At 40.2% G+C, this 22,377-nt stretch overlaps 1 protein-coding gene across 3 annotated transcripts in view; it reads right to left on the minus strand.

Annotated features, from left to right (window-relative positions):
• Positions 1-22,377, minus strand: part of LOC148835444 (protein bicaudal D homolog 2-like) — a 66,211-nt gene that overhangs the window by 4,868 nt on the left and 38,966 nt on the right. For 2 of the 3 annotated variants that reach the window (XM_088915310.1, XM_088915309.1), the window contains exons 3-7: positions 16,353-16,505; positions 14,476-14,931; positions 10,549-11,559; positions 9,889-10,040; positions 1,210-1,429 (exon numbers count right to left, since the gene is read on the minus strand). In XM_088915310.1, the coding sequence (XP_088771436.1) occupies positions 1,210-1,429; positions 9,889-10,040; positions 10,549-11,559; positions 14,476-14,931; positions 16,353-16,505 (1,992 nt within the window). Of the gene's footprint in view, positions 1-968; positions 1,430-9,888; positions 10,041-10,548; positions 11,560-14,475; positions 14,932-16,352; positions 16,506-22,377 lie in introns of those variants that run through there. The other variant, XM_088915308.1, reaches the window with a different exon arrangement.

A 22,377-nucleotide genomic window follows, 5' to 3' on the forward strand; every position in this document is an offset into this window, starting at 1 on the left:
AAACATGTGCAATATTGTTAGCGAACACCAATAACCAGAACCCCCCAGGCCTGCTGAGTCTGGAGAAAGATGGGCTGTAACAATCCGAAAACTTACTGTGCTCCTTCAAATTCAGAATAAAATATTTTTCAGCTTTGATCAGTTTGGGGAGGAAACTATATCTCACACTATCTTAACATCATAGCCTTCAACTATTAATATGTAGATTATACCCAAAATTCTTAGTTTTATATGCTCCTTTCAGACAATTCATGAATTTAGGACTCCTGTTAATATTATTCCTATTAACAGTTCATATAATATTGGATGCCTACCATTCTACTCCTGCAGTAGAAACAACTAAGAGAAACAAACATACTTTTTTCACAGGAAGTCAAATTATTCTTAGTTCTTTAGTTATAGTTCGGAAGCTAAGCTAAGATGAAGAGCAATTTAATCTGAGAAATGTAAGTTCTAGTAAGCATTACAAGGTGTCTTCTATTATTAAATCAACCTGAACTTGAGACAGACGGCACTGTGCTTCCCATCTAAAAGTGATAAAGGAATCTGATAGGTCCAGGGTTACGGAAATCAGACTTTCCCCAATAGTAAGTCAATGGAGACTGTTGACGCCGACTCCATGTGCGTCGAATGTGTATATTTCCGCTTTGTTACAGCCCAGGAGAAGAGATCACATTTGTGTAGCACAGACTGCGACCAGCAGTGTTCGCCACAGGCTTGGAGAGGGGTTGAGGACATCTCAGCAGAAAGGTTACTAACACCAGCGTTAACAGCCCCACACTACCAGCCACAGAAATGCAGGTCACATTACGCGTAAAGCTACTACCTTCACAAACGTTATCATAAACCCCCCCCCCCTAACAGCGAAAACCAATGCAAAATGATTTACTTGGAAGGAGCTATCGTCATCATCATGCCGTACATCACTACTAACAGGTCACTGCATTCCCATACACTTAACACCGTGAGCGCACACAGCGCGGCTCTAACAGCAAACCCCACACAGGGGCGCAGCGTCACCGCCAAGCAAACGGGGCTTTTGCGCCTGGGTGCGACGGCCAGCGGTGGCACCCGGACGGGCTGGGGGGGGCGGCGCCCCGGAGGGCACGCCATCTAGTCGCAGTAGATTTTGTACTTCTCGCTGCAAAAGACGGTGTTACCGAGGACGGAGCTGTCGGGCCGCACGGCGCAGGAGTGCGCGTGACTTACGTGGGGGTTGGCCGAGGCCGCCTTGCCGCGGGCGGCGGCCTTCCCGCGGCCCCCCCGCCTGGACTGCTCGTGGTCGAACTCCAGGTCCTCCAGCCGCTGCGTGAGGGCCAGCTTCTGCTGGATGGCCATGCGCAGCAGCGAGTTCAGCGTCTTCTTCTCGTCCTCCGCGGCCGCCAGCTGCCTCTGCATCTCGTCCAGCTGGGTCACGTACTCGTCGCACCTGCCCCGGGAGGTGGGGGGGGGGTGGAGAGAGAGAGAGGGAGGGAGAGAGGGAGAGAGAAAGCGCCCCCGCACAGGTTAGGCTTATCCCCCTCCTCCCGCCACATTACACAGCCAGCAGGGGCGAAAGGAGGAGGTATTTTAGCCTATCTCCTTATTATTTGAGGTTCTCCTGCAGTCATCTCGCTCTAGACCAGGTGACAGGAGAAAACACTGTAACAGAAAAGGATGCTCATAGAGATACAGCATTGTAGGAAATCCTGTAATACATGTCAGTATTATGCTTCTGTGCGGTGGTCAACATTGCTGCGTCGGAGATCTGGGGCCCTAGGTTCAATTCTGGACCTGAGATGCTGTCTGCGCGGAGTCTGTATTTCCTCCAGGTGCTCCGGTTTCATCCCACGGTCCGACAGGCAGGACAGGTTAATGGGCTTCAGGGAAAATTGGCCCTGGTGTGAGTGTATGCTTGTGTCTGTGTGTGCCCTGCGATGGACTGGCGTCCCGTCCAGGGTGTACCCTGCCTTGTGCCCGTTGCTTGCTGGGATAGGCTCTGGCGCCCCCACAACCAAGTATTGGATAAAGTGGATGGATGGATTATGCCTTTGGAAAAAATATATAAGCACAGATAAGGCAATATTTCAGCACGAGGCACACATGTTAAAACTCAGGTGTATTTGGGGTGTCTGCAGAAGAAGCCCTCAGTTATCACCAGGCTGATCCAGTCATTCAAGATTTAAAAAAAAAAAGTTCAAAGTACCACTAGAGGGTGCACTTGAATCTTGGAAGAGGGTGCGCTTGAAAGTCGCCTTGCATTTTATGAACAAAATTCTTCGGTTATTACATCATACGTCTCCAGCATAAATACCCCCTTCACAGACACACACATTCTCTCTGCGCCTACTGAACGGCACATTTGTTATATGAATTCAAACAACTGCATAGATGACCAGGCTTATTTGAAGCAAAAGCACAAAGAGGTTATTATTAAATTTAAGGAACTCAAAGTCATACTTTGAACACAAATATCAAGTCCTGGGATTCAAAATGCTAACAACATACAGCAGGACCACTTGAATAGCCAGCTGGATTGATGACTCAGCCTTATTTATTGTAATACTAATTAATTCAACAGTCGTTACTATGCTGGTAACCAGAGATGTTAAAGGACGTTTTAATAATAAGATATTCTTTTTTTATACAGCAAAGGAATCAATATCTTGTACTTTTCAGTATACCTAACATAGGATGAAAGCTCGCTCAAACCTGTCCTTAAACCTATATGCCAATTCTTCATGAAAGCTTGTTTTTATTTCAAATGTAGAAATGAAAATCAAGGAATCCTTTTCTGTCAACAGAATGGGGATGCAGCCAATACAAGCATAAAACGATTCCAGAGCAAAATTAATTCCAAGATAAAACATGGGCCAACCTGAAATAATTCAAAACGTACACAACTAGGCTACAGGCATTTAAAAAAAAAACTGAAATTATGAATCTATCTAGGAGAAGGGACCTGAAGAACATAATCCCAGCAGCAGTAACAATATTCCAAAGAATCAAGAGCACAGTGTTTCAAGAGGTTTGCTCCTGGGCTTCAGTGAGCTTTATCTAAAATACAGTCAATTTCACACCGTTAGAGGGTTCTGCTAAGATACACATCTTAATGTGTAACCGAACCTGGCTTTGTAAGAAGGTGTGGTGTGGCTCCAGCTGTCACTGCAGTCTGTGGGGAACAAAGAACTCATGCACCCCTTCCCCTGCGGAGCAAGACAGCAGGTGTGGCTTCACAGTCTCTGCAAACCGCAGTTCCGTTGGCAGTTCTGGTGGGTATTTTGTTTTGTCTGAGGTGCGTAGTTCTCCTCCAGAGGCATGCCAGTGACTGAGAAAAATTAATATTTCCTTTCTGCTGAGGGGCAGATAACAACTACCATCCTGGGTGGCATCAAGGTCACACAGTGGGGGGGTTAATACACTGTCTTTTTACCTTCCATAAAAGGCAAGACTCAAGTCGGGCTTAGGATTCAAATTTAAGGAGCTTGATGATCTCAGTTAACTGCACTGCGATTCAGCGCAATTCACCACAGATCTGGGGAAGGCAATTAGAGGGGAGTCATGCCCAGGTTCTCTTATGCTCTGCTCTGTGGGAAAGCTGCAATTGTGTTTGCCACATGAGTGCCACATTCTTTAGAAAACAAGGCTTCAGTCATGGACTTCGGTTGCTTTAGTTCTCTTTGCACAGCTGCATTTCTGATTTGCGAGTGCTTAGAAACCTCTATATAAACCTACTATCCTGATGCAATCCACATGATCTCTGCTGCCCAAGAAAGAGGAAGAAATCATTATCATGGCCTTGTAATTTCTAAAACCATAAACATGTAGATTATACCCAAATTCTGTAGGAGAATGACTATAATCCTGAATAATTATCCGATATACCCCTTTTTGAACAATTCATGAATTTAGTATTCTGTGCATTTAATGGTTATATGAATACTTTTTTTACATGCTCACCCTTCTAGTCTTGCTGTAGAAAAAGCTGCAGCTAATCATCAAGTCAAATTCATCTTAATCCTTTTTGAACAATTCATGAATTTAGTATTCTGTGCATTTAATGGTTATATGAATACTTTTTTTACATGCTCACCCTTCTAGTCTTGCTGTAGAAAAAGCTGCAGCTAATCATCAAGTCAAATTCATCTTAATCCTTTACAGTTATAGTTTGGACACTAGACCAAAATTAAGAGCAATTTCATCAGGGAATCTGAGATGTAGTAAGCATCCTGCGGTCTTCTTTTTTATTAAATCAACTTCAGTCATCAAAGACAAACGATTTAAGATTTGCTTTCATCATAACATGATTAAGTGGAAGTCATTTCAGTCTTATTTACATTGATTTAAATGCCATCATTTTCCCCGAAGAGCAACTTATTCCACTTTTTTATCTTTGGGAAACAGATACACATTTTGAGTTAACCCACAAACTGCCTTCTCCTTTAAGGGAAGGAGAATTTGAGGGAATATCCCACTAGGGCTTTAAAAACTCAACTGGTGGATTTGTCGATTTAAATCTGAATTGAAAGATGAATAAAAAAAAATCAAATTCCTGCTTAGGGACAGCTAGGCCCACTCTATTGACAACTTGTGTGGTGGTCATCCTGTAGAAGCTTCTGTAATCCTGAGACCTTGCTGGCAATCACAACCTCACATCGCTGACTGGTGGAGGTCCAGAGGAGTGACGCCTGGTGTGAGGACATGACATCTTTCATGAAACCTCTCCTTTTCAAACTCTAAAACAGAACAGAAGCTCTATAGACACGGGGATATGTGCCTGGAGAGCTCCTTTGCATAAGTAAATTCAACAAACAGGGCAGATGAGGAAGAACACAAAGGGAAATTAATACACAAAGGGGATTAGTAACACCCCATTTCACAGATTCCTTTGTGTGATGTACTCCCTGAATCAAGACTTGTTCCAAGATGGGTGGATGTCAGGGAGAAGGTCGGAGATTTTCCCGGGAAAAAAAAAACTTGCTCTTTTGAATGGCCTAGAGATTTCAATGAGACTCCTTTTCCCATGACAAACTGGGGCTACTGAGACACAAGGAAAGTGGAGGCTGAGGCCTTTTGTCCAGGAGGCACGACCATTTCAAGGAAACAATTGCTGTATTGAGCATGTTGTAGAAGTCTTTCGCACCTCACGCAACGTCAGAATAATATTCCAAGTGTGAGAAAACACATGAAATATCATCTCAGTGAAGGCGGAGTATCACTTGATTATTAAAAAACATACATCAGATGACATATTTCTCTAAATCTTCTCCATGAACTTGGGTAATACACTGAAAAATACAACAAATATTTTTACCTCCAACGCATTGCTTAAAATCAGTAATGACCATCTAAAAATACGCCAACACATTACAAATACACAAATTAAGTAGACCAGTGTTAAAGCAAAAGTTCCTATTCTTATTGCAGGACCACCAGGGTTTCCTTTACTATTTTATTATTCCACATGCTAAAAAAAGGTTCTTTTCTAGGGACTCCTGGTGTGCATTACAATTTTGCCCTCCTAGGTAATTAAAGCAACATAAACACATTAAATTGAGATAAGCTATAGTCCTGATGAAATCTATGTGATCTAGCTAGGGAGCTACTCCAGCCCAGAGAGGAGCACGAGACGTAAAAGTGAAAGCCGAGCCGGAGGACCCCCCGACACCACAGTCACTGAATTGCTACACAGAGATCCAGCAGAACAATTACCAGCCCCGTATGTCGCAACAAAACCATCTGCACTTGCCTTCATAAGATGGTTTCTCCACTCAGCCCCTGATGCTAAGACACTGCGAATTGTTAGAATCAATGGTATCCTCATGACAGGCAACTTCAAAAGAGTTTGGCTAACTAATTTTCTGCTTCAGCTAACCCTCTAATTATGATTATAAGTTTTTTTAATAAGAAAGCTGCCAAAGCAAACAAATAGCTACTGGATGTGAAACCATAAGACCTTAATCTATTTACCATTATCTTTCTTTTCTTTCAGAAAATACAGCGATCAGTACTACTACCTGAAACAGTGGATAGCAATACACATGGTCCTAATATGCATCTCATTTTATTTCAATACACCAAAACTACATTTTCTCCTTCCAACATCGTAAACACACACAGAACACATAAACTACACTCTTTATTACATTATTAACCTACAGCTTTTCTTTATTAAGATACAGCTGCAGAAAAAGTGAGTGAAGAATTTACTTGAGTTGACAAAGAAACTGTCATTAGGACAAGACAATGTGTCATACATATTGCCCAAATTCAGCCAAACAAAGCAGGAATAAAATCTGAATAAAATCAGTTAGTGTTTTTCTTTAATCAACAACATATATAGGCCCGTGTATTAATTAAATGGCTAATTAAGATGGCCTCTGGTCTGTCTCATGTCTTGTGCAATTTTAATAACCTAATTTCAATGTCTAAGAATTAATGAGGCACAGGATTAATACACTTAACTGGAAGTATGAGGACTTATGAGGAAAAAATGGCTTCTGTTTGTACTGGGATATAATTATAGCCAGAAGAGACGAACAGCGACATAAAAAGTATTTGCATTTAAAAAACCTACGTTTATATGACTACCCTTATTAAAAAGGCATGTGGCTATTTTGAGACAGTATTATTTGGAACCATGAAAACCTTCTCCTACAGACACATGCACTTGAATCCCAGCTAAATCGGCCTCTGCAGTCCTTCCCAGTCCTTTGCCTTGTAGAGAAAGATATATACCATGTCAGTTATGTCCTGAGCTGCATGGTGGTTTTGAGACATGTACAAGTATCGACAAGTCCCAGAACTCTGCAGCATGGTATTAAGGACAATTACACTTTCACTACAACGTTTATATGTTCTTGGAACTGTACATGAACCATTTTCTCAGCATGCTATTTGTGGCTATATTAAAGGTCAGGAAATTTGCTTCATTGGTGCTGTCAATTTTTAAAGCTTATACCGCATTCTGCCGATATTAAAAAACATGTCGCTATTTGTTGCTCCCTCATATCTTGGTTATCTTTGTAGGTGCGTATGAATCTGTGCCTATCCATCGGCAGCAGCAAAGCCCACACACAAAGCACATCCCCTTAGGAGAGTGGATGAAATGTGCTAATTCAAAGTGAATTTGAACAAGGCAAAGAAAGTCTCCATTGAGACCACACAATCAGATGGTTTAGTAATTAATAAAGCAAAGTCTCACTTCTATTGCCTCATGTATGTGAGAATGTAAAAAGTCCTTGAATTGACTGTTTCAGACCCAGGACGGAGTACAGGAAAAAGTAGGTTTTTTAAACTTGTTATATTAAACATGGTGTTGATATTCTGATACTTTAATTCTTAATTAGCCCCTTAATTTATGATTAGCTTAATTTATGTTCTGTCTACTCTTAACTACATTACATTTCTGGGAAATGTCCCTAAAATAGCATGAATATACCCTGGGGTATCAGAGCTTTGAGAAAAATGTAAACTAAGGAATATTCCACTCCCGGGAAAAAAAAGATTATTGGGTGTGCCTGGTGTTTTTCTGCACTTCCTGCTTGAGAAATTATAAGATGCTGAAAAGAAGAAATCCCTAGGTTTCCCTTGGTAAAAGCAGCCTGAAAGGTCACAGAGTTCTGTCAGAATCCTGTGGACACGCATTTAAGGATTCAGCATACACGTTTCATCTTTGGAGGAAGGAATGTTCGTTACAGCAAAATATAAAGATTTAAAATAAATACAAAATACAGGATATAAATAAAGCTTATAACAGCCTGTAAGTACAGTATGCCAGGAGAAATTGTTGCCTTTTTTGCTACTAATTCATACTGCACATTCACCAAAAATAAATGTTTGAATTGGATTTGCAGAATGCAGCGAATAATTACAGGGCATGGCCTGTTCATGGGAGCAACCTTGCCTTTACATGTTGGCGTGTAATAAAATATACCTTGGGTGGTGTAATACTGTGCTTTCATGCCATCAAATATTTTATTTTATAATCCAGTAATTACAGCCATCCTAATTTAGAGACACCTTGTACTGCCAGCTGTCGGACTACATGAAAAAACAGTTTCAGGCTTTAATTAGAATTGCAATAGTACAAAATATAAGCAACAAAATCTCCAAGTTCAGATACACTGGCATTAGATAAGTGTATGCCACAATCTATTTTTAAATGTCTCCAAAGTCCTCCTATCATTCTGCAAACAAAGCATTCCATGTAATCGAGATGGTGGATCTGAAAATAGTACCATCACGTTAGACAGTAGTTCTGCACCGTAATGCGGCAAGTCGTGTCATTTTCAAAGCAGCTCTCAAATGTCTTCCTCCTGATCAATTAAAGATATGCAATGTTTGCACTAAAACTAAGTGTTGCAGACTGAGGAATCCCGTATGGATTTAAGACAAGGAAGAGATTTTGCATTTTTAAAACACTCCCCTGGTTAGTATCACCTGTGGGTAAATAAGACCAGAAAATCACGGTCAACGACGAAGGTGGGACAGCAGTCCCAGTTAGGTATGGCTCTTCGCTCAGGACATCCAGGTAGCGTCACATTGTGTCCAGACTCAGTAGGCGTCACTCTTTGCCAGATGTCACAGACAACACAGTGAAACTAAGCAGACTGCGCCCCAGACAGAACCTGCCCTGCTGCACTGAATTGCTTAGACAGATCCATTAATTAGCTTCACTGCAAGACTTCAAAAACGCTGTCATGGAGTTGGGATTACCATATCCAAAGCCCTTCAAACTATTGGGACAGCAAAGTCAAAATATTATTTTAAATATTAAACTACTGTATAACGTTACTTACTAGTCTTATTTTTGCTTTTCAGCCCCAATATTTTTGTAGGTGCTCTATATCGGACTTTGCTTATTTCCGTAAATTTAGAAAAAACAGCCGATATTGAAATACTTTGTGGTTATGATGTCTTTTGATGATAAAGGTGATAATAAAATATACAATTTCAGAGGGCTACAGGAATCAGGTTTTTTAACAATTCCTTCAATCCACTTTTACATGATTTAGTTTTGAGTTCTATTGATTTACAATTTTAAAGAAAATAAAACTCGAAAAGAAGAAAACCAGAATGATCAACTGTTTTTCAAATTGTCTCCGCCTTCGCTTGAACCTTTAAAAACAACTAGCAAGCAAAGTTTCTTTACTTTCTTCTCCACAAAAAGACTTTTGTTCATTTTTACTGTACTATAGCTTTTTCCTAGATATTTTATTTGCCAATTATATTTATTATGTGAATGTAAAATGCAATAGTTGCAAACCGTGGCCAGTGTATAAAACAATACAACAATATGAAAGAAGAAGAGCATATAACTGTAGTACAGTAACTATCACATGCAATTCTCTGCATACGCTGCAAATGTTAATTCAAGCAAAGAAAGTATTGAAGCAGAAAAGACATGCTGAGAACTGCCATTGGACACAGAACAACTTCCTGGGCCTGAAAACGGCAAACATTTCTACAGGTAGCAAGAAAAAAAAAAGATATTCCAAAACACTAATAATCTGACACTGGTTTATAGGTCTTTAAATTTATGCAAAATTAAACGCAGCCACTTCTGGAGGTTTAATAAAGTAATGGAGGGCACTTTCTAGTTATGTAATAATCTTTATTTCCTAGAGATTAGACAGGCTAAAACCACATCTCTCCTTCTTGCAGAAATTGGGGAGATTATCTCTCGAGCAGTGAACTAAGCTCATCAGATGTTGAGATGTGGGGAAACCATGGATTGTATGGTAGTTTTTCCTAATGTAATCATGGAAGAGCTTACTTCAATTTCAATCTCTCTTTGCTGAAATAATAAGGCATAGAGTGGGTTGGGCCTTAATATTCCACTGCACTGTTGGCTTAGTAAGAATCTCACAACATGACTTTCACCCCAGACAGATACCCAGCCCTTACCTTGTGGCAAACATCGCCCTGAGAGACGAGAAAGTAGCAGCGTCCTCTTTGAGAGCCTTCAGCTCGTTGCGTAGCTTCATCATGGTCTCCGTGACCATGGCCTTCTCGTTCTCATACTTACTCTTCAGGTTGGCCAGAGCCACCTCTGCTGTCTGGAGGGCAAGAAAAGGGAAGAAAACTGTTCCTTTCATAAAAAAGTCAAAAGTAGAAAAAAAACTAGTCATCATTCCAGAACTAGCAGAAGTTTATACGCTGGAGCAAAATCCAAATCACTGCTTGCTTACTTATTTATTAGGAGTTTCAAAACAAAAAATGATAAATCCCATGTATTATGAATGTAATCCATGACCACATTGACTACATCAATGGTGGCTGTTCTAAGCTTTTTATCTTCAACTTTTTTTTACACCTTTTCACCTTTCGTCCACCCTAATAATTGACAATGCTGCCTCTCTGCAACAAATGGTATCATGCTTACAGATACAAAGAATGGACGCATTTCTGTGAAACAGAAAATAGAGGCACTTCAGGTGTTCAGGTTTTAAGATCACCCAAAGTAACCGCTGTTGTTGGGTCTATTTTTCCTAAATAGGCAATGAACTTCTATGATGTTGACCACTTCAAAACTAAACACACACGAATGAGTGCACTGTGACTGACCTGCTTGTTCGCCTTGAGAACTGTTCTCAGTGTTGCTATTTGTTCTCGTTTGGTGCTCAACAAAGACTTGAGCTTCAGGATTTCCTCCATACAGGCTTCCTTGTCTTTGTCCACCACTTGCCCCAGCTCCAGCGTAGCCATCCTCTGCCTGGAGAGCTCTGTGGTCCGATCCACTGCTGTCTGCAAGTGTTTGATCTGGTCCCGGATGATGGCAACCAGGTTGTAGATGTTCATGGGCTCCTTACGCGGATCTGAGACTGGGGATGGAAGGGAAGACACCGGGGATGGGATGCTGTCGATGTTTTCATTCTTCGCTGACTCAGGGAAAAGGCCTTTCGTGAGCAAGATGGGTGAACGGCGACCCTTGCCCTCCGGACTGGTGCGCCCACCCTTGCCTTCCTTGTAATAGTCCAGCATGACCCTATTGGGTGTCTCATTGTTGCACATGCAGACGTGGTTATAGAGATTGGCCAGCTCCTCACTGAAGGTTACCAGCTCATCCTGCGCCACGCTGAGGCTGCCCTGTGTCTCTCCAGCCACATCGCTGACCTTCTTCAGCTCCTTCTCCAACCGTACCATCTGGTCACGGTCCGTCCGGTTGGTCTTCTCCAGGGTGGTCAGCTTCTCCGTCAGCACCTGCACCTCTGTCTCCAGCCGGCTCTTCTCCTCCTCATACTTGGACTCACAATCTTCATACTTAGCCTTGACTGTCTTTAGTTCCTCTTTAAGATCCCCAATCTCAGCCATGGCCACCTTGTACTTGCACTCCAGGATCTCTGGTCCATTGATGTCCACCTCATAGTAGTCCCCGTCCTCGTGGCTATCCCTCTCCTTCTCATTGTCCAGGGCTGACTGGCGCTCCTTGCTAGCCTGCAGCTTTTTCATGGCATTGAGGTTCTCCGTGAGCCGGCTCACTTTCTCATGCTGCTCCGACAGTGCCCCTCTGGCATGCTCCAGCTGCTTCTGTGAATCCTGAAGTGTGGACAGAAGATTCACCTTTTCCCTTTCCACCTGCAAGAAAACAGGAATTAAGCATGGCCCTTGCACAGAGATGGGAGTCTGACTATCTTGCACTCCACAGTATCTACAGTAGAACAAAGTACTCAGGTGAGAGCTACATAAGACATTCCAAGCAAATGCTGCAAAAGGCAGAATCTTTTGCAAGTAGTAGTGCAACATTAAAGATCAGTACTGTTGATCTAAATGGGAAGATGACATACACTTAAGAGAAAGCACTTGTTTTCTGATTGTAATACCTAGATGTAGCAGCTGGGTGGATACAACATAAGTTTGAATTAAAAAAAACTGAATAAGACATGTAGAGAGCACATTTGCACCCTGAGGAATATTTGTTTTGGACCTGTGCTGCCAGCGATGGAAGCAACAAGATTTCAAAAATACTGACAGTGGTATTGTTTTGTCTGCTGAGACTACCTGGATCCAGATAATGAACAGAGCACTAATATCTGATGTTTCTGTATTCCAATTTTTCTGCCTTTTCTCTTAAATGTTAGTAATAGAATGCAATTTTAAAAACTGATTTAGACACACAATAAGATAATATTGCTGTGTACTACAGAAATACTAGTAATCGTCCCTAAATATCAGAAGTATTTGGTAGTCAAACATGTAGCTCTTTTAATTCCTGTGCAGGCACACAGCCTGATGCCAAATCAATACTGCTGCCTAACATTTTAATGGCCTTTTCTGCCATGAGCAGGGATGTAATTCTCTGTAGTGCTGATGTGTCACCTCACAGCTGTGTACCATAGCTGAAATTACACTGCACAGTAAAATACTGGGAAACATATATTATGTTTGAATGAATGCATACAAACAATTTAATTTAAATCAATCACGATGCCAGAGGAAACTGCATAATTGTTCTTCAGAACCATCACTATTTTATGTGAAAGCACTTCTATCATTAACACTGAAAGAAAGTAGTACAGAAGAAGTACAGAAAGAAAGAAAGCTCCGTTAGGGAGCACTGGAAAATGAATCAGAACATTTTTTGAAAGCTTATGAATTCAGGAAATTAGCTAATGTTAGCTATTGAAATGTCATCTGACTGAAATTCTATCAATGATCCTCTACCACATCACAGTGCTCCTTGAAATTTCCCACCAGGCAATTTTTAATAACAGTCCTCCTTGTATTGTAGTTGTGATTTTCATAGTTGTGGTAGTCAACAATTTGAGCAGCTCTAAGTACTCTATAATATGTTTTATACTTATAATTTAGTAATGATATTGGTCCACAATAACAATTCTTCTAAATGTACCTGCAATGCAGACAAAATTGTTGTATTTCATTCAGTAGAAAGTCAATGATCACCTTGAACAGTTCTGCTAAAATAAACTGCCAATCAAATACAAATGTAAAATCAATATATATATGCTATGAATAATAAAAAGTGTCTTTTAGGGCAAGGGACCATCAAACTGCTCAATCAAGGAATTGGAATTAACAAGAGGAACATTATTTCCATCTTGAGGGACCCCTGCTAGGATATGTTTATTTCTGTTGATACACTATTTTCACATTCAGTTCTCTCATTGCGTTTTTATACTGTTACTGTTCAATGTTATCATTAACTTATTCTTAACTTTATTATAAACTTATTACTGAGGGGGAGTGATAGTCTAAGAAGTACCAATAAGAGATATTTTATGAAATTAGAGAGGTTTTATTTACTTTTCTATTTTTGTTAAGCAGATACAGTACAGTAAGTTGCTAGGACCTCACCAACTAATAACCGAGATAAACCTGATTGAAACAGAAAGGGAATTCAGCAATGAACATTTGAATGGATGACAGCTTTGGGATCAATGAGTATTTAATAGAACATCAGAGCTGTCAAATAATTATGAAGAAGATTACATTACATTTTTGTTTTCTAATGGGGGTTGCTTGTGCCGCAGCAAAGCAGTTCACACGGTTCGTTAATCTATTCAGCTGTCAAACGGAAAAGCTTTATACTGCAGTGCAGAGTAAAGAACACTGCAGCCTTCTTTCCTACCTTAAGTGGCTCATATGCATTTCTTTAGCTATGTCCACAAAAAGAGCAGAGGGTTTAACACTCCAGAGTACTATTAGCACATAGCTATATTCATTCGAAGAGCATTTCCACAATTTCCAATTTTAGTTTTATTTTTTTTTCTACCCTCACCTGCTGTTGTCTTTCAAATACAAAGCAGGGATTATCTCCAGTTTCCAGCCCCACTGTAGAAAAAAAACCCTTTAAAGCTTTGTATTACACTTTATATGTACAGGTGATGTGGATCATTGTTTTTTTCTAAAAACTGGCACTTGTGTTGCCCATTTACATAGGAATATGAGGTTGTGTTGATTGCAGCTGCCAAAAGCAATGTTATGGTAAAATCAGATATTACACTACTGGGGACACCAGCGATTTTCCTATTGTGTCCAGAGCCATGAGCACACTCTCTCCACAAGGATCCCTCACATCTAGGAAAGCAGAACGGATCATGATTTTCTGACAGATGGCACATCAGAGCCCTGCACACCATGAAGGGGGTGTTTCTGCATGGATTAGCTCGAGTTCTCCTTAACAGGATTTATTTCTGTGACCTAGTGGTTTAGAGGTTAGAATGGTACTGTAAGGACAAATGCATTATCTTTGACTAATTAAAAAAGAATTGGCATCCATTATACCTACTGTTACTAAAATCTGAAATATCAACACCAGTTGTGTATATCAAACATACTGTAAGTCAGAATGGAAATGAAACAAATCCAAGTGCACAGACAAGTTCTGAGTTCAGGCTGCACACTTGCTGACCTGGATCTGAAACCCTGAGAGAGTTCTGGGAGGGAATTTGCATTTGATTTGCCATTGAATAACTTAAGAGATACTCTGATGTTTAAGAAAAAGGCATGATGAAACCGGCCTGGATTCCCCACCTGCATGAGCTGCTGTTTAAGCTTCTGGATTTCAGAGATGTTGAGCTCGCTCAGGAGGTCGTTAACCAGGCTGGGGGCGGGGGGGAACAGCTCGTGTTTCTTGGGAGTGGACGCCTTGTTGTTCTCGCCATTGGCGATCTTGCTGAAGGAGGTGTGGTCGTAGCCGTTGAGCGCGTCGTCGTTGTTGGGCTCCACCGTGTCGTCGCTGAACTTGAGGCCGTCCAGAGAGATGCTGAGGGGACTGTTGTACATGGAGTCGCTGATGTTCATGTAGTGGGATAGCTCCTTACGGAGGTTGTTCTTTTGCTCGCGTTCGGTTTTGATGGTCTCCAGCGCCTCGGCCAGCTGCCGCTCAGCGATCTCCTTCAGACGAATGGCGTCCTCCAGCTGGCTGTTCAGGAACTCCGTATCCTCTTCCAGGCGGCGGATCTCATGTTTCAGGCCTTCGAATTCAACCTGGATGCAGGGAAGGAATGCAGAAAATAAAACAAATATCCCCAATAAAATCATGCTCTCACACTGCTGGAAAGAAAGGGTCCCCAGATAAACTGTCATGTGATTTATGGAGAGATTCATCTCTTACCCACTCTGTAAAATTAGAGAAAAATCTTGAGTTTTTACTCCACTCTCCACTTTAGCTGGAGTTATCACATATTTGAAATGTGGTGTTTTTAATTCACACACACTGATGCTAAGCAGAAAACAAAAAAAAACAAAATTTTAGTAATTCAGAAGAGGATTTTGCAATAGTAAAAGTTAATTCATATTCTTGTCCCCTTGTCCAGTGTGATATCCTTATGTACATAACCTTCTACTCAGAAAGATCCTACAGTGGTTAAGAGTGTATAGGTAGCAGTTCTGCTTTTTCAACTAAATTAATGAGGCTAAGAAGAAAATTACCCAATATAACAAAACTAAATTTAGAGATTTTCTTGCAGACACAACATAAAATGAACGTTAAAACAAATCAGCTTGTACTTATGTTACTGTTATACCTTGAGTGAGGTACTTTACCCCAGTTGCTCCAGTCCACCCAGCTATATGAATGAGGAACAGTGACAGCTGGGGATAGGACTGTGTCCCATCACTGGGAAGGAGGAGGAGTCTGCTTAACAACAAGGCCAAGGTAAGCTCTTGACCAATGGACTTTTGTGGCTTGTTTATGAACTGCCTACCTACTCTAGTACTACATAAATAGAGTGCCTACAGAGTGGAAATTGTAAGGCATTGGGTATATAAGGCTGCAAAGTCCTGTAACTGGCAGTTTACATATGTATTAAATGTACCAACAGAGACAGATGTAAGATCTATGAGAGCTGTTGTCCCACTCCATACTTTTAGGCAAAGCATGCAACTGCTGCTTTTAAAAAAATATTTATAGCAAGTTTAAATGTATACGTATTGTAATTCTCAGTCTCATAAAGGCTGTGCAGGAAGGTCATCAAGCTGACAAGCACAGGGACACTGGGCAAAGTGTAGCCAGTTCCTGCTTTCTCTCAAACCTTTATTGCTCAATTCGAATGTAAGGTGTAATAACAGAAGTCTTTTCATACACACAACCTTTTTATTGCTTGCCTGTAGTAATTCAAATGTATTTTAATAATAAAGTCCATACAAAAGAAAAAGTGTTGATTATTGACCTCATGTAGTGCATGAAGGCTCACTGGTTTACAAATGCAGTTTTTTTAACACACACTTTCAGAAAAACAGAGATGTGATTGTGTGAATTCCTATTCCCGTTTGCCATAACATGTTCACTCACTGACCACCCTCACAGGAACTGAATCTTCAGGTTCCCCTGCAGCTCGCCGAAAGTTCTTCTCAGGCAGGGTGCCATGACACCTAAGAACGGTCTCCATCTTGCTAATGCCACCCACCTGGTTCTGTTTGAGGACGGAGACCTGTTTCTGTAAGGAGATGTTCTCCTCCTCCAGCTCGGTGTAGTCCTGCAGCAGCCGGGCCTCCCTGAACTTGTACTCCTTGATGTCATCACGCAGACGGTTCCTCTGCAGCTCCACCACCTGGGTGTTCTGCAACACAGACAGGAACAGCTTGCGGTCAGCAGGCCCCCATCAAGGCCTTGCAGATACACTGCGACTCAAAAGGGAATATTGGCTGGAGCATTTGGCACACAATTTCCACCACTGATGCACAAAACACCAAAGAAACACAAATCGAGAGCAGATGGGCCAGATTTATGAGTCAGAATTACAGGAACTTAATCCACACATTTCTCACTTGATAAATAAGCCCATGCATAAGCCACCCACTTCATTGCAAAAAATAATCATCTAAATAAAACTACTGTTGAAACAATCTTTCTTATGGAAATGCTGAGTATGTTGCTTATTGAAACATAAGAAACTGCATATTTTGCTGGGTTCTTTAACAAATTCGGCATGCTGGATTATTAGTCCCCATTCCTCATATCAGCAATTATCACCTGATGGGCTTCTCCATTTACAAAGCATTACTGAGATATTATCTTCACCTTAATTAGATAAGTACAATCACTCTGATGCACAACTTGAAATGAACAACCCAATATTGACTTTTCAGAATTAAATCTCCATGGCAGCGGATCGTAAAATCGGCTGTTATTAATTATTAGTTAAAGTGCAGAGCAGATGGCACAGATTTGACATCAATTATCCACTCTGCAGGGATGGCAACATCAGTCTTTGATGACAGCAAATTAATAATTTAGGACTATCAGTGGGTAGGGGGCTGTGTGGAGGGCTTAGGGGCGATTCTGATCTGGTACTCGTCCAACTCCACCTTCATTTCCGTCAAAGAAAGAGAGGGTAAAGACAGGTAAGTGAGGCTGTCTGCCTCTCCCTCCGCTGAGTGCCAGAAAAGAAGAGGCCGAATACCGTAGGCCGACAGCAAGCAAAAAAAAATTTCACCTGACAACAGCAGTCGACAATAAAGAGCCGGACTGCAAGGGACACACCTTCAGGAGTCTGCAGTACATTTGTGCAAGGACAGTAGACAATATGGAAGAAAGAAGTCAAGGTGAAAGGTCAGCAGGCAGAATGCTGCCAGCGATGTAATGCCAGAGGCTGTTGTCTGTATGGGGACAGAGGATTCATTACTGTGGGACACCTAATCCAATAATGTTAAAGACAAGCTGCCACGTAAGCAACAATGCCACATGTCTAGACCTCCAAAGATAAGAAAACCATTATCTCAAATCACTCTGGTGGCAATCTGACTGTCTTGAAAACTCATCAGGAGCTGAAGGTGTACCAACTGAGCATCAACCCACCACACTGGACTGATTACATCATCTTATAAGTGGTTGACTCTCTTGCTGACATTTGGACAATACAACTCAGAGCGCTGGTGGCAGCAAAGGTGATGTGGATTACCGATAGTACAGTTTGCTTTCTAACAAACCAAAGGGAGTTCGCAAGACAACGGCTGGACGATCAATTTCAATTAAAAACCACACAAGGACCGTCGTCCTTTCACCCGGCCAGGGTCAAGAAATGCAATTAGAGGGAATGAAAGGAATTTGCTGCTGAAGACTCGCCATCTTTTCCCTCATTCAAAAAGACTGCCAAGAAAAGCTTTGGGAAAGTAAACTCGCTTTAAAATGTCTTTAGCTCAGAAAACCTGAGTTTGTTCACACGGAGCTACCAATGACCCAGCAGGTCTGTATAAGTGGCCTCTTTTTCGCTCATACAAAGATGAAGGCACATCAGCAGTTCCATTGGTAAAAGATCAAGTATAAGTCATTGCTAGCAACCTGACGAAGTGTCTTTGGTGTTGGCATTACAAATAAAAAGCCAACTGCTATGACCAATTCTTTGCCGGGGTCACCAGCTGTTAACTCAATGCTAACAAGGTTAGAATGAAGAAACAAATCCTATTATAAAAGGTTAGTCTCTCCGGGAATGGGCTTGAATGTAAATCATTTGAATGAAATGAAGAAATGAATGAGAAATAAATAGGAATTGACTCTCTACATGAGAACTATGGTAAGGGCTAGAATCAAACACCCAAGATGTTGAAATATGAGCCATCTTATATCTGTATGGATAATGTGTCACAACTGAGCTTTATTAGAATCTTAATGTTCAGTCCTAACAAACTCTAACATTACCTAACAATTGTCTAAGAAAACAACTCATCTATGGGTGCTTTTTCTATTAGAATGATCATGCTGCCTGTGTGTTTATAAATAATGCAAAAATCAATCAGAGCTCATTCATCATACTGCAATTAAAAGCCTCATACAGACATTAATTTAACTTCCAAGCAACTGTTAAAAAGCTTGAAACCAAAATCTCTGTAGGTATTTAAAAAAAAAAGAGTTCAATAAATACATCAGATCTTGATTGAACAGACCTTACACATAACTGTAATGCAATGATTTACAGTACTTTTTTTTACTTTGGTTTGATGTATTGATTTCTTGAGCAATGAACAGTCTAAACTAAAGGGATACAGAAGGCTCATGTTCAAATCCCCTTTCCTATTTGTAACACAAAATCAAGGATGGATAGAATGATCAATTAGGAATACCCTAGTGACCTTCCTCCCTCGGTCTGGACATTTCCACTTGGCAGCAAGAGGACAAACCCCTCATATTACTCCTTCCCAGAATATCTGGATACAGGCATCCAGAGGGATGATTAGAACTCAGAACGCAGTCTGGCTTTGTAAACTGAGCTGCAAATTATATATCCATTTCAATCTCTACTGTTTTTTCACTACAAAATTCTTTACCCAGCTAACAACACAACATGGTTTCCAGAACAGATACCAAGGAAAAGATGTCTTTATCTCCTCAGCAACATAACTGAAATGAGCGAGGAGTAAATGTGATCACAAAGTCGGTCAACCGCCCACAGTGTACAAAATAACTCCAAAATATGACACCGCCACAGTGACTGAATTAAAACGTTTTGCTAATCCAGACATCAAGACTACTGTAGATTATTACTGATATTAAAATCAGAAATTATAAGAGGGTTTTCTTTGTAAAATCATCAACAAAGTCCTGATTGTCTTTTGCATTTACAGCAGTTTGATTAAAACTGTCCAGAGGCCTAAGCCATATATTTTTAACCATGGATATCATCTTCAGTAATTATTATGACTGAATTAGAAAGGAATTTTCTATGTGTTGCTTTACAAATGACTAGCTAAAAATTTAAGGCTGACATTTTTCACCAAAAATGTAAAAGGGTGCTTTCAGTGGTTTAATATAGATATGAAGTGATAGAAATGTCACTTAACTTCACACCAGCCTGCTTCTAGTCTTCCTTATCACAAAATGAAAGCAATGACTACCCACCTTTTTACAAGTCAGGAATGTTTTGTTATTTTCAAAGACTGCTGTATTCTGTGCACCTTCAAAACACCATTATATAAACGAGAGGTAACTATCATAAAGAGCATAAAGATGACAGCGTATTGGACTCCATACAAGAGGTATGTAATAATAAAATAAAATAATTATACATATAAGATGAAAGCATATGTTTAAACAACAGAAAAAAAATCGAATTCACTGATGGTGTGAGTGAAAGCACCTACACAAATGAAATATTGGGCTACAATGAGTTTCACTTGACAGAACTTTTAATATGTTCCACTTTTCAAATTCTAATCAGCTCTATTATGGAAAAAAAAGGCAAAGCTGCAGTGCTTTATAGTTTTGTAGTAGTCTGCCTGCATGGACTGGCTGGGCTTAAAATAAATGAAGAAGAACAATAAGACATCATCAGTCATGCTGGTATATTTTGGAATCAATGCTGGTCAAAACTATCAGCTGCATAAAAATATTTTTTTACAGGCTTGAAAATCACAGTTGGACTTCACATCACAAAATAAATGTCAAGTTAAGGCTGGAATTAAATTCCCCACTAATACATCTGTACAGATTTTTTTTTCAGAAACATTACTGCCCACAGGGACAGGACAACATTTCAACTGAGTAGAAAACATAAAAAAATATTTATTCAGCCACCTCTCACTGAATGGAAAACATCCTGAGCCCTAGACACCTGCCATTCCAGTGACTGCAGCAGAGTTAGGAGTGCATTCTCTAGGAAAACAGCAGGTACAGTTCTAATATTTATTGACATTTGATTTACTGGTACCTAAAGACCTCTGTCAAAAGTTAGGCTTTATCTATGTAACTAGATGTATAATTTATGAACAGCCTGAGGTATTTACAGTCTTAATCAGCAATCCAGTGCTGCTGGCCACCATTAACCATACTATAAATGACTTAGACTGGAAGGTCACTGCATGCATGCTGCATTCAGAACAAGCCTGAAAATGCTGTGCATAATGTGAATATCATATACAGTGTGCTGAAAAACACTGCCTTAGGACTTTATGGTTTAACATATTTACAGTACCAACATACTGAATGCAGGATGATGTTTTAAATAGCAAAGTAGTATGTTTGTGTATTATTTGGAAAATGAGTTTAGTTTTATCTACTGTTAGGATTTGGTGATAAAATCATAAAATTGTAAGGGGGGGGGGGGACTTACTTTTCCACCACACTGCAACATTGTGGTTTAAGCCTTTTAGGTATAAGTCTACTTTCATGCAGGTGAGAATGGGATTTTTAGCATTCAGGTTTGCATGTGTAGGCTTGCCTTTTGTAACATAATTCCTTGACAACCTCCATACATCTTTACTATTTGGGAACTGGTGTTGGGACTTGATATGATACCAACATCTGTGCAAATCTTCATATCACTAAAAACCATTACAGGGCCAAATAAAGATGACTGATTACTGTACAAACACTGTTAAAGTTGAATGTTTGAAAAACATTTAAACTGCTGCAGTGACAAAAACAGGAAGATTGCATTAGGCTAGGCTAGCTGGAATGGCTGCACGTTTTATTTTGGTTAGAATTCTCTGTCATTGCAGATGTTTGCAATGAAGGTGTGTGGCAGCTTTTAATAATCTTTTTATTGTTACACTATTATTTATTTCAGTATAAAGCTGAGATACTGCTCAACTACAGTACAATACTATAAGTGCCCCTGCATATCTGATACCCCAGACCTCTTCAAAGGAAACAGGGGAACATATCATTGATATTCACTGTGTTCAGTCCTGTCAAGAGCCCATTACTGGTCATCAATACCACAGGTTAAAGTACATTGTAGCAAAATGAACAGACAAGAAATAAGCAAAAACGACAGAAAAATGACTAAAACTCCCCCAACTGGCAGCTAAACTTAAGACCAATATAAAAATGAATTAGATGCTCAAAGCTTTATGATTCCTGTTAAAAAAATACAGCTATCTTTGGTGACAATGTATTTGCTTTCACTTCCAAAGACAAGGCTTGAAAGCAAATGAGGTCTTAACTTGCTAACCTATGTACTTGGCAAAGATCAGATACTTTCAAAGCTCTACTTAAGCATAAATGAAATCGACCCTGATAAATGCAGTTATTGATCAGACAGAGTCCTAGCCCTTTGTGCTGGATAATTCTGTAGTCTGGTTCTTTCCTTATAAATTTTCTTTCAATGCAACAGGGAAGCCGGAGATCAATTTCCCCTTAATGTTACCATGACATTAGGCTCCATGTGACAAGATAAAAAACAAAACCACAGCAGGTCACTTTATTAGTTTCTCTTCCCCTTCATCTAGTTATGGCCATTTTGAAGGTTTTCAAATTGGCAAATATAAAATAAATGTCATTTATCTTAGTAGTTCATGTATATCATATGACTAGAAACTACAATAATTCCTATTGTACTCTAAAGTAATGATCCACAATTGACAATAAGCAAAAACCCTTAAAACATTAAACATGGTATTACTCAATACCAACCACAACAAAATACTGGATGACAGGCTTTTCCCCAGCTCCTTGTTCTATCACATGCCATGCATATGCATTTCACTATAAACCAT

This window comes from Atractosteus spatula, chromosome 5 (assembly GCF_055471065.1).
Source record: "Atractosteus spatula isolate fAtrSpa1 chromosome 5, fAtrSpa1.hap1, whole genome shotgun sequence".
NCBI lineage: Eukaryota > Metazoa > Chordata > Actinopteri > Semionotiformes > Lepisosteidae > Atractosteus > Atractosteus spatula.